The sequence below is a fragment of the Bison bison genome, unplaced genomic scaffold, assembly GCF_000754665.1.
Source record: "Bison bison bison isolate TAMUID 2011002044 unplaced genomic scaffold, Bison_UMD1.0 scf7180017864135, whole genome shotgun sequence".
Taxonomy (NCBI): Eukaryota; Metazoa; Chordata; class Mammalia; order Artiodactyla; family Bovidae; genus Bison; species Bison bison.
The window spans coordinates 3,189,474-3,204,689 of record NW_011494707.1 but is presented as its reverse complement, the minus strand read 5'-3'; the positions used below and the strand labels follow the sequence as shown (position 1 = coordinate 3,204,689).

The 15,216-nt window shown below is 39.9% G+C and overlaps 1 protein-coding gene across 1 annotated transcript in view; it reads left to right on the top strand.

The window, feature by feature from the left end:
* Positions 1-15,216, top strand: part of GFM1 (G elongation factor, mitochondrial 1) — a 50,863-nt gene that overhangs the window by 1,287 nt on the left and 34,360 nt on the right. Inside the window, exons 2-6 of the mRNA XM_010839856.1 lie at positions 1,181-1,333; positions 2,817-2,949; positions 3,384-3,588; positions 5,544-5,660; positions 8,414-8,564. Of these exons, the coding sequence (XP_010838158.1) occupies positions 1,181-1,333; positions 2,817-2,949; positions 3,384-3,588; positions 5,544-5,660; positions 8,414-8,564 (759 nt within the window). The remainder of the gene's footprint in view (positions 1-1,180; positions 1,334-2,816; positions 2,950-3,383; positions 3,589-5,543; positions 5,661-8,413; positions 8,565-15,216) is intronic.

Below are 15,216 nucleotides of genomic sequence, written 5' to 3'. Positions count from 1 at the left end.
TGATTTTGGAGCCCCCCAAAATAAAGTAAGCCACTGTTTCCACTGTTTCCCCATCTATTTGCCATGAATTGATGGGACTGGATGCCATGATCTTAGTTTTCTGAATGTTGAGCTTTAAGCCAACTTTTTCTCTCTCCTCTTTCACTTTCATCAAGAGGCTTTTTAGTTCCTCTTCACTTTCTGCCAAAAGGATGGTGTCATCTGCATATCTGAGGTTATTGATGTTTCTCCTGGCAATCTTGATTCCAGCTTGTACTTCCTCCAGCCCAGCGTTTCTCATGATGTACTCTGCATAGAAGTTAAATAAGCAGGGTGACAATATACAGCCTTGACATACTCCTTTTCCTATTTGGAACCAGTCTGTTGTTCCATGTCCAGTTCTGATTGTTGCTTCCTGACCTGCATTAGGAGTTGATCCTTTCCTGTCATGCAGAACTTTGCTTTGCTTGCTGATATCCCAGGAGTTTAATCAACTAAGTGCTGATCACCCAGATTCCATTTTACATCTTCTACTTCCCCTTATCTAGAAGTGGCTGCAGTGCATTTTGGATGTGCAGTCCTGTAGGGAGAGATTTATATTGTCTTGATTGCATAAAATGCAGAATTCCCCGTCACCACTGGAGTAAAATAAAGTTGTTGTTGCTGTTTAAAAGTTATTGTTTCAGGGTAGAAGGAATTGGCAACCTTTTGTACACTACCTTGAACATATTGGCACCTCCACATACAGCTTAAAAATCCTCAAAAATTCTTGCTAGCTATGAATCTACCGTAAGAAGGAACAGGGGGAAATCAAAGTAAAATTTAGGGTGAAAACTATTTCCTATTAAAGCAGCTGTTGGGAACTGTCTTTCTGATTTTATCAGCCCCAGTGTATGTTTTAAGACCTGTGCCTTTTAGTAAAAATATCTGTCCATTTATATTTAATTAATTTGAATGTATTTTTTCTGAGTTTTTTTTTTTTTTTTTTTACGAGTATGCTTTTCCTGTTCTCCCTTGCAATCTCTTCTTTGGTTATAGGAGTTGACAGTTGAGACATTCACTTTTTTGCCCTTTCAGGCTATCTCCTATGCTGTTTTGTGTTCATTGAGATTTCTTAGAGGAGAGATGTCCATTCAGCCCTTTCTAATTGTCCACTGTTATCTCATAAAAAGTGCACTGAATTGAGCTTTTATGTTCTCAGGCTAATTGGAAGATCTGCCGATGGTGTTCATCAGGGGTGATTCCTAATGAAAAAATACGAAATATCGGGATCTCAGCTCACATTGATTCTGGGAAAACGACATTAACAGAACGAGTGCTTTACTACACTGGCAGAATCGCAAAAATGCATGAGGTATGGGGTTCATGGTTGACTTCAGATTAGTTTGACCTTGGTTTTGATTGTTTTGTAAGGATTTAATAAACTTCACAATCCTGAAAGATTAAAAGGATCGTAACCCTGGAAATTTAATCAGTCACAAAGCGGATAGCTCAGGTTGGCTTGAAATGTTGCTCTGAGGAGTTTCTCTAGAAACCATCACTCTGGGTATCCTGAGTAGATTGTTTTTTTAAGAATGTTAAGTAAATCTGGGAAAACCGTAATTGAAAAAGACACGTGTACCCTAGAGTTCATCACAGTGCTATTTACAACAGCTAGGACTTGGAAGCAACCTTGATATGTCCATCAGCAGATGAGGGGAGAGAGAGAGAGAGAGAGAGACACACACACACACACACACACACACACACACACACACACGAATATTACCCAGGCATAAAAAAGAATGTTTTAGTGAGATGGAATCTGTTACATAGAGTGAAGTAAGTCAGAAAGAGAAAAGCAAATATTGTATATTAACGTATATATATGGAATCTAGAAAAATGGTTTTGATGAACCTATTTGCAGGGAAGGAATGGAAACGCAGACATAGAGAATGGATTTGTGGACACAGTGGGGGACGAAGAGAATGGGATGAATGGAGAAAGTAGCATAGACGTATATGCCCTGCCAGGTGCAAAATACATAGCTGGTGAAAAGTTACCGTGTAACCAGGGACCCCAGCCTGGTGATCTGTGACCTCAAGGGGTGCAATGAGAAAGGGGAGGAAGGCTTAAGAGGGAGTGGGTGTATGTACAATTATGACTGATTCATGTTGATCTATGACAAACCAGTGCAACATTGTAGAGCAATTTTCCTCCAATTAAAAAAAAAACAGAATGTTAAGTCAATACGATATACCCCTAAGCAGCCGTAAAAATAATGTTTACATATGTTTTGGAGAGATGTTTATAATGTTAAGTGGGGAAAGGGTTTAAACTGATGATGTATTAGCCTACTAGTAAAAATTACAGTTATCAGGAAAAAATTATTTTAGAAAATCTTGGCACTCTCCTGAAGGCATAACATATCCAGTAACTCAACTTTCCACTTAAAAGTGTTACTTCAGATGAAGACCATCTTGTTAAATCACAGACTTTAGAAGCTGAATCCTTCCCACCCAGCCCTCAAAGTCCACAAGTAGCATAGAAGGGATATACCTGTTCCCTGCACACCTGCTCACAGACTGACACAAGGCAGGTAGAAGAAACGCGGCAGAGGGAGCCAGGGTGGCTTTTGAGACCAGGTGACGCTCAGTGGTAGCAGCTGCTGACAACAGCAGTGAAAAAAAGGGTTACTGTTAATAGAGGCCAAATACTGTAATCAGTTTTCAATTGAAATTTCCTGAGATGTGGTTTGACAGTTAAGTTTCTCTGTGTTCTGGTTCCTTCTGTAAAGATGTCTTCCCTTCTTGGAAGGCAGGGACAGAGAAATCTGAATTGCTTTGTTTGTGTTTAGGTGAAAGGTAAAGATGGAGTTGGTGCTGTCATGGATTCCATGGAACTAGAGAGACAAAGAGGAATCACTATTCAGTCAGCGGCCACATATACCATGTGGAAAGATGTCAATATCAACATCATAGATACTCCTGGTGAGTTGAGTTCTTGAGCCTTTTGGGCAGCAACACAGTTCTTTCCTCTCCTATGACCTAGCTCATTTTTTAATAACAAATAAAACTCCTAAAGTGTGACTGTGAATTCCCTATTAGAGAAATCTGAATGGGACCTAAAATACTTCATCTTTAAGTGGTTTCTTTGAAAAATAGTGCAAATAAATAGTGACTAGCAAGATTCCTCCCTTTTACACGTTACTGCTGATTCCAGAGGTGCCCGTGCCCTAGTAGCTTTGGAGTTTGATTTTGTTGGGCCCCTGGACCTTGTGGTTGGTGAATGGTATTGGTGGTTTAAAGAGTCCACATTCTAATTAGAAGACTTCCATAATGATCAGAGGTAGACTTTTACTTGTGCACGTTGTAAAAATTCAGACTGCTTTTTAAGACCCTCACACACTTGTCTGTCTGCTCAGGGCACGTGGACTTCACCATCGAAGTTGAGAGAGCCCTGAGAGTGCTGGATGGCGCGGTCCTGGTTCTCTGTGCCGTCGGAGGGGTGCAGTGCCAGACCATGACTGTTAACCGCCAGATGAGGCGCTACAATGTTCCGTTTCTCACTTTCATTAACAAACTGGACCGGGTGGGCTCCAACCCAGCCAGGGCCCTGCAGCAAATGAGGTACCGCACCTTAGAACAGAGCGGAGTTACGGTCTAGCTACCAGACCTAGCTAGGTGTACATCTAGAAACACCGTTAATTCAGTGTCATTAAGCTTTATCCTGAATTTTTTTTCCTTTTTAAAATTCACGTATGTGAATTACTTATCTTAGTAAATGGAACCCTGATGTCCATAGTTTAGTTTGCGATATGATTTTACCAACTACTTTCTCTGTATAATAGGAGAAATATGACTTAAATTTTTAGAGAAGTTGAAGGTGAATTCAGAACTCATCTGGTAATTTGTAGTGTTATAATTAGAGAAGTTATAATCTAGGATAGGTTGTAAAAGTACTTCATGTTTATTTAAACAAGCATAAAGGATTGCCTTCAGTTTTAACCTTTATTTGAGGAATTTTAATTTAATGCCTTAAATTGTCAATAGTATGCTTATTCGTTTCATCAGTTAATGTATTTGTTAGGATAGCAGCAGTCCTTCCTTTCTAGACATAACCCAGTGGTCTTCACATGATTTTACATTTTTCACAGTACGATGTACTTCACACAGCCTTTGAGAAGAGTCGATTGCCCTTTTTACCTTTGGTAGATCCGTAGATGGAGCCGTAGAGTTCCTACCCAAGTCTCCCGTGACTGAGCTCTTGGATGTAGGCAGTAAAGTCTGAGTCAGTGGAGAGACTAATGCGTCTCATGACAAGAGATGCGTGTTAGGGGACTTGAAGCGACGGTATTGCTGTGTGCTCTCTGATGGAGATGACATGTTTGAGAATATGCAAGTGAACCTTTTCTTTACTGGGTGTTTATAATACTTTCTTGGTAAAGTGAAATGTTTTCACTTTTTGTTCTAATTATATTTTACTTGTGGTTGGCAGTAAACGGGCTCTTTCCACCAAGTCTTCTTCTGAATTCCAGGCAGATTCTCTTTCAGCATTTATTTGACTATTTTGGTAGTCAAATACTGCTTTGCTCCACTCCCCTTTATCTGTTACCTCATCCTATGATTCCCATTAAATAGCTTTTGAAACTTCTGAATCTGACCTCTCTGTCTTGCTTTTTCTACCATACTTTCTCATACTTTCTGTTTCCTTCTCATTTTTCACTGGGTTATGAGAAAATTTTTGAGGTTAGTCTTCCAATTCACTTCTCTGGTATTCATCTGCTTCCCTTCTGTTATTTAGCCTGTTTTTTGTTCTTTTTAATCCCAGCAATTATGTAGTTCAGTTTCATATTAATAGAGGTGATTACTTCTTGAATCTTTACATTTTATTTTCTCTAGTAACTCTTTCCTTGGAAGTTAGTACTGTTTCTTGAACTCCCATCTCTTTCAAGCTGTTTGTTTCCTTCAAGTATTTGGTAGTTCTTAGTTATCTGGTCAGAGTTACAGACTAAACAGCATATGCCTACTTGAATGTGAATTCCTGCCAATGAGTGTAATTTCCGTTCTGTGGTTGTGCCTGATTGGGTGCACAGGCTGATGATGAGTGTCTAATAACCACCGTATGGATTTTCCCCCTAGGGAACTTCCTTTTCAGATAGCTGTACTTGGCTTCACTTGTATTAGCTGATCCAAGAAGGAGACGTGGACACAATTATCCCACCATCCTTTAATTTCCTGGCCAACCACTCAGTGACCTGTCTTCTCCCTTCTGTGTCTGATTCAGGGTATTCTGGGCCAACCACTCAGTGACTTGTCTTCTCCCTTCTGTGTCTGATTCAGGGTATTCCGGGGATCTAATGGGAAAAACACTTATCTTACAGTTATCTTTGTTGCCTAAATAGGGTTGTGCTTCCTGAGCACAATGAATTTGTCAGTCTGTTCCCAGCTGCTTTGTACCTTTGGCTCTGACCTGCTAATCAGTTCCAAAGATCTGCCATTGATTTCTTTTTTTAATTTATTTTGTCAGTTCAAAGAAATTTGATGAAGAGAAAAAGGGGTAAACACGTATTTTTATTTTGCAGGTCTAAACTAAGTCATAATGCAGCGTTTGTACAATTGCCCATTGGTTTAGAGAGTGATTTTAAAGGTATTATAGATCTTATTGAGGAACGAGCCATCTATTTTGATGGAGACTTTGGGTAAGTGTTAAAAATATACTATTCAAATCTTATATTTTAAAAAAGTATCAAAGAGAAGGATATGGATGAGTGCTTTAAAAATAAACTTTTTTGAAATGAGACTGAAAAAATGTCATTTAAGATGATTTTCTTTTAATGCATTTAATTCTGGTTACTTCCCATTTTGCTTAGCATTCAGTCCAAGGGGGAATATGTTGCTCTTTGGATGATATATGTATATCACACTGTGATATACATGGTATGGTGAAAGGCCTTCAGCTTAAACTAATGATGTAATATCTCTTTTTCTACTTTTATTCATTGATCTGTTCATTCGTTCTGTAGACTTTGTTGGAACAACTACTGTGTCATGAGTATTGTTATAAAAACTGGGAAGAAAGAAGGGATTATAAATACTTCTCTACTTACTTCATAGGATTACAAAGTTAAAAAGATTAATGTGTAAAAGAAGTTACATATTCTTTTATGTAAATAAAAGAATGGGCAATACGAAAAGCAAATTGGTAACTTTTGACATGGTGTTTGGTCCATCAACCAAGTTTTGAGAGACCTTTGCATACAAATCCCAGTGGTTATCAAACTGTGGCATTCAGAAAAATCACCTGGAAAAATGCACATATCCGGATCCACTAGCAGGGATTCTAACTCAGTAGCTATAGAGTGGAGCCTGGTATTTGCATTTCTGGAATGCTCCCAAGTGGTGCTCATGTTTCAGGTCCGAATGCCAGAGTTTGCATGGCACTAAATAGACAGTGTGGGGAGTTGTAAGTGATCCTTTGTTCTGAAGAGTCGCTCCGGAGCCTGGCAGTTTCTCCAAAGGTCCTTTCTAAGGGGTCCCTTCCTCTGTTTTGGAACTGAGATTACTAGTCTGGCAGGTGGATGAAAGCCATTGTGATCAGATAACTATAGAGTTTATCTTTATTGACCATCTTTTACGTAAGGAGAAGATCAAGCCCATTCAGTGGACAAGGCGTTTCTCTCACTTTTTGTTCCACGACTAAGTGATGACAACCGAGTTTACCTCTCACTCCTTAGAATGTAAGGGACAAGAATTTTTATCAGGTTTATTCGCTGCTATGTCCCCAGCCCTAGAACTGTCTGGTACAAAATAGGGACTCAAAAAATATTTTTAAGTAAATGATTACCTCGCTTGCCCAGAATTACCAGTGCACACGTTTCTGTCCTCTAAAGTAGAGGTTTTTAAACTTTGTTGTGCATCAGAACCACAGGTGGAACTTCTTAATGTACCTGCGCCTTTTCCCAGCCCTAGACCACTGGGTATGTATATTTTGAAAGGAAGTTTCCCAAATGAAAGACAACCAGGGACCTTGCCAGGAAGGAAGAAATTAGATTCTGAAGGCTGTGAAGAGCCATTCTTTAGGATAATAAGAATTATTTTCTGACTGTTTGTGATTTGCTTCTCCCTTCCCCACCCCCTTGTTTTTTTCAGGAGTTTTTTTTCTGAAAAGCTTGTTAATTGCTTGACATTAGACTCCATTTTTAAAGAACTACTTTTAAAGTGTTCAGACTGACGTTTGTAAATACCGAGGACGTCCATTTCTCCATTGTGTGTATTTATTTGTGACTTTTAGCTATCTGGCCCCTGGAGGAATGGAGAATGGAGGTCAAGTTTGAAGAGTCTGTCATAATTAGTAAACTTTTTTTTTTAACTACAAAATGGAGTATTCTGTATTAAAAAAAAATTGTGTAATTGGATTTGTTATTAAAGACCCAGATGAATCAAATCTCTATCTTGCTTGTCAAAGACTGTGATATTCTGATTAATCTAATAGAATTTTCCAGTACAGTTGACCCTCGAATGGTGTAGAGATGAGAGGTGTCGATCCCTCATCCAGTCAAAAGTTCGAGTATAACTGTTGACTCCCCGCAAAACTTACCTACTAGTAACCTACTGTTGACTGGACACTATCAAAAATGAAAAGATAACGTGAAAAGAAATTCATATTTATTTACAGGTATAACAGTTCATGCATTGATAAGAAAGAAGCAGCAATGTATTGCTTTATGGTAGCCTAGTATAATTGGTGTAAAGTAGTAGCCTAGCCTAGTCATTATAAAATTGTTTATGGCATATGATATTATAATCATATTCCTAATACAGTATTGGAAATATTGTGACTTAAAAAAATTACCTGTGATGGTATGCAGTTTCTCTAATTCTGTGAGAGGCATACTGTATGGATGTAATTCTTTGAAAGCAAAGTTTTAAAACAATAATTAAACTAATACATTTTTAATTTCATATTAAATATCACTTATTCCTACATAATGATACACTTCAGTACAAGTCTTGCAGACAATGTAATACACGTATTTTTGCATGTTTATTGAAAACATCTTTGTATAAGTGGACCTGCACAGTTCAAACTTGTTTTGTTCACGGGTCAGCTGTACTCATGGGCTTTGGAGTCAGTTTGGCTTTGAATTGTGTGTGGCTCATACATTTACTGGTAGTAGAACCTTGAGCAATTTGCTTTGCCTGTTTTAAATATTTTGTCCACTATTCCGTCTGAATTTTACAGATACATATTTTTCTTATTTTGTGATTTTAATGCAAAAATATCAGAGCTCTTATCTCAAAAAACATTTTGGCCATTAGTTTATCTTTTTCATTGATAACTTATATGTTTAATTGAATATTCTTTTTTCAAATTAATTTTTATTGGAGTAAAGTTAATTACAACTTAATTGAATATTCTTAAAGTACCAAAATAAAACATTTCTTCTCTTAGTCAGATTGTTCGATACGGGGAAATTCCAGCAGAATTCAGGGCGGCGGCAGCAGACCACCGGCAGGAGCTGATTGAATGTGTTGCTAATTCAGATGAGCAACTTGGAGAGATGTTTCTGGAAGAAAAAACTCCCTCAATCTCAGATTTAAAGGCAGGTGCTCTCAAAATACATCTTATATGAACAAGAAAAAGAGGGTTTTTGGGGGGTTTTGTTTTTGTTTTTTTGTAGGGAAGGGACATGATGCTTTTATGTAGGGGTTTTATTAATGAAATCCGAGCAAAGTTGTTTAACATAATTGATTCCTTCAAAAAAAGTGTGACATGGCATATTACTCTTTTTTTAAGTAGTGAGTTATATAAAATGGGAAAGGAATCAGTTTGTTCTAAGACAAAAGATACTTAAACAGTGAACCTCTTGAACCTATCTGTATCAAAGAGAAAAAAAAGATAACTATAAATGTACGCTGTTGACTATTTGGAAGGCCATAGATTCCTTTACTTAATTGTTCGACTCTTTAAAATGAACTGATCACCTGCCTAAGACTGGTATTCAGTTTTTAAATAGACAGTTCTCCACTGTTGTTGCTCGGTCGCCCAGTCTTGTTGCAAAGTTGCGAAGTCCGACTCTTTGCAACCCCATGGACTGCAGCACACCAGGTCTCCCTGTCCCTCACCATCTCCCAGAGTTTGCCCAAGTTCATGTTCAGTGCATCGGTGATGCCATCCGGCCATCTCATCCTCTGACGCCCTGTTCTCCTGCCTCAGTCTTTCCCTGCATCAGGGACTTTTCCAATGAGCTGTCTGTTTGCATCAGGTGACCAAAATACTTTAGCTTCAGCTTCAGCATCAGTCGTTCCAGTGAATTTTCAGGGTTGATCTCCCTTAACATTGACTGCTGTGATCTGCTTGCTGTCCAGAGGACTTTCACTAGTCTTCTCCAGCCCCACAGTTCGAAGGCATCAATTTTTTGGCATTCTGTGCTCTTTACCATTCAGCTCTCAGAACCACTGGGAAGACCATAGACTTAACTATACGGACCTTTGTCGGCAGAGTAACGTCTCTGCTTTCAACACACTGTCTAGGTTTGTCATCGATTTCCTGCCAAGAAGCAATTGTCCTATGATTTCATGGCTGCAGTCACTGTGTGCGGTGATTTTGGAGCCCAAGAAGAGGAAAACTGTCACTACTTGCACCTTTCCCCTTCTATTTGCCATGCAGTATGGGGCCAGATGCCATTATCTTAGTTTTTTTTTTTTTTAGTCTTAAGCCGGCTCTTTCACTGTCCTCCTTCACCCTCATCAAGAGGCTCTTTAGTTCTTCGCTTTCTGCCATTGGAGTGGTATCATCCCCATATTTGATATTGTTGATGTTCCTCCCGCCTATCTTGATTCCGGCTTGTAACTCATCCAGCCCAGCATTTCTCATGATGTGCTCAGCGTGTTGATTAAACAAACAGGGTGACAGCCCTGTCGTACTCCTTTCTCCATCTTGAACCAATCAGTTGTTCCACACAGGGTTCTAACTGTTGCTTCTTGACCCACCTACAGGTTTCTCAGGAGACAGGTAAGATGGTCTGGTATTCCCATCACTCTAAGAGATTTCCACAGTTTGTCATGATCCACACAGTCAAAGGTTTTAACGTAGTCGATGAAACAGAGATAGATGTTTTTCTGAAACTCCCTTGCTTTCTCTATAATCTGGGGAATGTTGGCAATTTGATCTCTAGTTCCTCTTCCTTTTCTAAACCCAGCTTGGACATCAGGAAGTTCTTCGTTCACATAATGCTGAAGCCTGGCATGCAAGATTTTAAGCATGACTTTACTAGCATGGGAGATGAGTGCAATTGTCTAATGGTTAGCACATTCTTTGATACTACCCTTCTTGGGAATTGGGATGAGGATTTTCCAGTCCTGTGGCTACTACTGGATCTTCCAGATTTGCTGTCATAAAAACCTTGATGGTGTCATCCTTTAGGGATTTGAATAGTTCTGCTGGAATTTCATCACATTCACTAGCTTTATTAACAGCAGGGCTTAAGGCCCACTTGATTCGCACTCCAGAACGTCTGGTTCTGGGTGACTAACCACACCATTGTAATAATCTGGTTCATTAAGATCTTCTTTATATAGTTCTTCTGTGTATTCTTTTCAGCTCTCCTTGATCTTCAGCATCTACTAGGTCTCTACCATTTTTATCCTTTATTGTACCCATCTTTGGGCGGAATGCTCCCTTGATGTTTCCAGTTTTTCTGAAGAGATCTCTAGCCTTTCCCCATTTGTTGTTTCTTCTATTATTAAGCATGGTTCATTGAAGAAGGCCTTTTTGCCTCTTCTAGCTATTTTTTGGAACTCTGCGTTTAACTGGATGTACCTTTCCCTCATTCCCTTGCTTTTCACTTTTCACTTGTTCTTCCACTATTTATAAGGCCTCCTCAGACAACCACTTTGCCTTCTTGCTTTTCTTTTTCTTTGGGATGATCTTGTTTGCCACTTCCTGTGCAGTAGGGACCTCTGTCAGTGGTTCTTTAGGCATGCTGTTAATTGGATCTAGTTGCTTGAACCTGTTTGTTACCTCTACTGTGAATTCATACAGTATTTGATTTAAGTCATACCTGGCTGGCCTGTTGTTTTTCCTGGTTTTCTTTAGTTTACGCCTGAATTTTGCTATGAGACACTGATGATCTGAGCCACAGTTAGCTCCATGTCTTGTTTTTGCTAACTGTATACAGCTTCTTCATCTTCAGTTATAAAGAATATAATCAGTTTGATTTCAGTATTGACTAATTTGGTGATGTCCATGTGTAAAGTCATCTCTTGTGTTGTTGAAAAAGGGTATTTGCTATGACTAGTGCATTCTCCTGGCAGAATTCAGTTAACCTTTGCCCTGCTTCATTTTGTTCTCCAAGGCCAAACTTGCCTGTTACTCCAGGTATATTTTGACTTCCTGCTTTTGCATTCCAATCCCCGATGGTGACTAGAACATCTGTTTTAGGTGTTAGTTCTAGAAGGTCTTCTAGGTCTTTGTAGAATTGATCAGCTTCAGCTTCTTCTGCATTGGTAGTAGGGGCATAGACTTTGATTACTGTGATGTTGAACGGCTTGCCTTGGAAACGAATTGAGATAATTCTGTCTTTTTTGGGGCTGTAGCCAAGTACTGTATTTCTACTCTTTGGTTGATTATGAAGACTACTCCGCTTCTTCTATGGGATTCTTGCCCACAGTAGTAGATATAATGGTCATCTGAATTAAATTCTCCCACTCCTGTCCATTTTAGTTCGCTGATTCCTAAGATGTCATTGTTTATTCACCATCTTCTGCTTGACCATGTCCAATTTTCCTTGATTCATGGACCTAACATTCCACGTTCCTATGCAATACTGTTCTTTGCAGCATGGGATTTTACTTTCATCACCAGACACATCCACAACTGAGTGTCATTTTTGCTTTGGCCCAGCCGCTTCATTCATTCTGAGGCTATCGGTAATTCTCCTCCACTCTCTCCAGCAGTGTCTTGGACACCTTCAGGCCTGGGGGACTCATCTTTGGTGTCGTATCTTTTTGGCCTTTTATACAGTTGATGAGATTCTCACAGCAAGTGTTCTGGGCGGTTTCCCATTCCCTTCTCCAGTGGATCACGTTTTGTCAGAACTGTCTGCTATGACCCGTCCATCTTGGGTGGCCCTGCACGGCGTGGCTCATAGCTTCATTGAGTTATTCAAGCCCCTTCACCACCAAGGTAGTGAGCCATGAAGGGGATACTTAAACAGCCAACCTCTTGGACATATCCTTATTAAAAAGAAAGAAGATAAACTAGAAATGTACACTGCTGACTATTTGGAAGGCCATATAGATTTCTTTACTTGATTGTTCAGCTCTTTAAAATGAAGAGAAATCACCTGCTTAAGACTGGTATTCAGTTTTTAAACAGACAGTTTTCCATAACAGAGAACAAATGGCTCAATAAGATGCTCAACATCACTAGTCATTAGGGAAGCAAATCAAAACCACAGTGAGATACCACTTTATTCATTAGGATGACTGTTACTTAAAAAGCAAAGTAACAAGTGTTGGTGAGGATTTAGAGAAATTGAAATCCTTGTGCATCGCTGGTGGGAATGTAAAATGATGCTTCTTCTGTGGAAAACAGTAGTGATTTCTCAAAAAAAAATTAAACCCAGAACTACCACGTTGTTTCATTCAGTTGCTAAGTTGTGTCCAATTCTTTGCGATCCCATGGACTGCAGCACGCCAGGCTCCTGTGTCCTCCACTGTATCCCAGAGTTTGCTCAGATTCATATCCAAGAACTACCATACGGTCCAGCAATTCCATTTCTATATATGCAAGAGAATTGAAAGCAAGGATCAGATATTTGCACACCAATGTTGACAGCAGCATGATTCACAGTAGCTCAGAGTTGGAAACAACTCAGTGCCAATCAGTGAATGAAGGACAAATAATATTGGCGTGTTCATACAATGGGGTATTACTCAGCTTTAAAAAGGAACCAGATTCTAATACATGCTACAATATGGGTGAGTCTTAAGGATATCACGTTAAGTGGAATAAGCCGGACATGAAAGGACAAGTATTGTATGACTACACTTCTGTGGGATAGCCGGAACAGTCAAGTTTCTAGTAGGACAGTGGTTACCAGGGGCTGGGGGAGGGGAGAATGGGAAGTTTAATGGATCCAGAGTTTCAATTTGAGGTGATAAAAAGTTTTGGAGACAGATAGTGGTGACAGCAATGTGAATGTACTTAATGCTACTGAACTGTACACTTAATGGTTAAAACAGTCAATTTTGTGATGTTTACGTTATCATAATAAAAAAAGACTGACACTTATTTTGCCAAACCACTTCATGCACTTAGCGGAGATCAGGTAAATGAACATTGTGTGTAATAAGTGCGCTCAGGGAGTTTATAGATCAGGTGCACAAGGAAAGAACCCTATTGAAACTGAGATGCTTACTAACATATCTCAGCTTGAGTTCTGTACCATTCACAAAGGCCTTATCACCTCAGCTCTCTAATGACTAAAGAACTCCTTATAGGAAAGTATAGGTCTGGGCCTTAAATAAAGTTGAGCAGTGTATCCTAAGAACCACCAAAGAGAGGTCTTGATCTATTAAAAGGAATGTGTCAGGAGTCCCCAAGACCACTCCAGATTCTGTGATTCACTGGGAGTCAGGATTCAGCACGCAGTCACACTCATGGCTCTGGTGCATTACAGTGAGAGAGTACAGAGCGGAATCAGCAAAGGGAAAAGGCGTGTGAGGTAACGTCCAGAAGAAACCAGGTGTAAGCTTCCAGGCACTCTCAAGTGGAGTCTTGCTGTGCATGCCTGTGTCCTTGAGCAGCAAGTCGTGACTGTACCTGTGAAATGTCTACCAGAGAAGGTCATTAGAGACTCAGTGCTGGTTTCACTGGAGGCTGGTCACATAAGGCTTCCCTGGTAGGTTAGATGGTAAAGAATTAAACTGCAATGCAGGAGAGCTGGGATCAATCCCTGGGTTGGGAAGATCCCCCTGGAGAAGGGAATGGCTACCCACTCCAGTATTTTTGTATGGAGAATTCCATGGACAGAGGAGCCTGGCCAGCTACGATCCATGGGGTCAGAGTCAGGCATGACTGAGTGACACACTCACATAGACACACCCTGCCTAGCACATACCAATTTCCAGACTTCCAGAAGGAAAGCAGGTATTTAGCATACATCCCATTGTTTTTGCAGCAGTATAGGCACAGTGAGCCAGTCTTCCCAGCTGCTGGGAATCCCCTGACACTCAGATTCCCAGACGCCAGCCAGGGGCCAGCCTCACAAGGGGCTTTCAGCGAGAGCGCTTTCAGTCCTGCTGTTCCCGCTTTCTTTCAGGCTGCAGTGTACTTTAGCTTCTGTGTTGTCGTTGGATGTATCAGGCACAGTGGGAAGGCAGCAGTTTCCAAGTGTGAATGTGATTCTTACAAAAGTAAGGGAAATTTGGGGTAAGAACATAGCTTTTGTTAGGCTGGTATAGGTTTAGCTTTAATTTCTTCTTTTTTCTATTCATCAACCACACTCATGTGCTTCTCTATTCAGTGGAAGTAAAGAAGGTGTGGTAAGATTCATTCATTCTTACTTTTGTATATAAGGGAGGGTTGGAATGTCAAAAATGTGACTTTGTGGCCTAGGGTAGCCTCAGTGGTTAGTGACCAAGCCATTTCTGGTCCTAGAAAAAGCAAGTTTTTAAGAGAGTTTCTTTTCTTTTTTTTTTAATGCTATTTTCCCAAATCTCCCCACCCTCTCCCTCTCCCACAGAGTCCATAAGACTGATCTATACATCAGTGTCTCTTTTGCTGTCTCGTACACAGGGTTATTGTTTCCATCTTTCTAAATTCCATATATATGCGTTAGTATACTGTATTGGTGCTTTTCCTTCTGGCTTACTTCACTCTGTATAATAGGTTCCAGTTTCATCCACCTCATTAGAACTGATTCAAATGTATTCTTTTTAATGGCTGAGTAATACTCCATTGTGTATATGTACCACTGCTTTCTTATCCATTCATCTGCTGATGGACATCTAGGTTGCTTCCATGTCCTGGCTATTATAAACAGTGCTGCGATGAACATTGGGGTACACGTGTCTCTTTCCCTTCTGGTTTCCTCAGTGTGTATGCCCAGCAGTGGGATTGCTGTATCATAAGGCAGTTCTATTTCCAGTTTTTTAAGGAATCTCCACACTGTTCTCCATAGTGGCTGTACTAGTTTGCATTCCCACCAACAGTGCAAGAGAGTTCCCTCTCTCCACACCCTCTCCAGC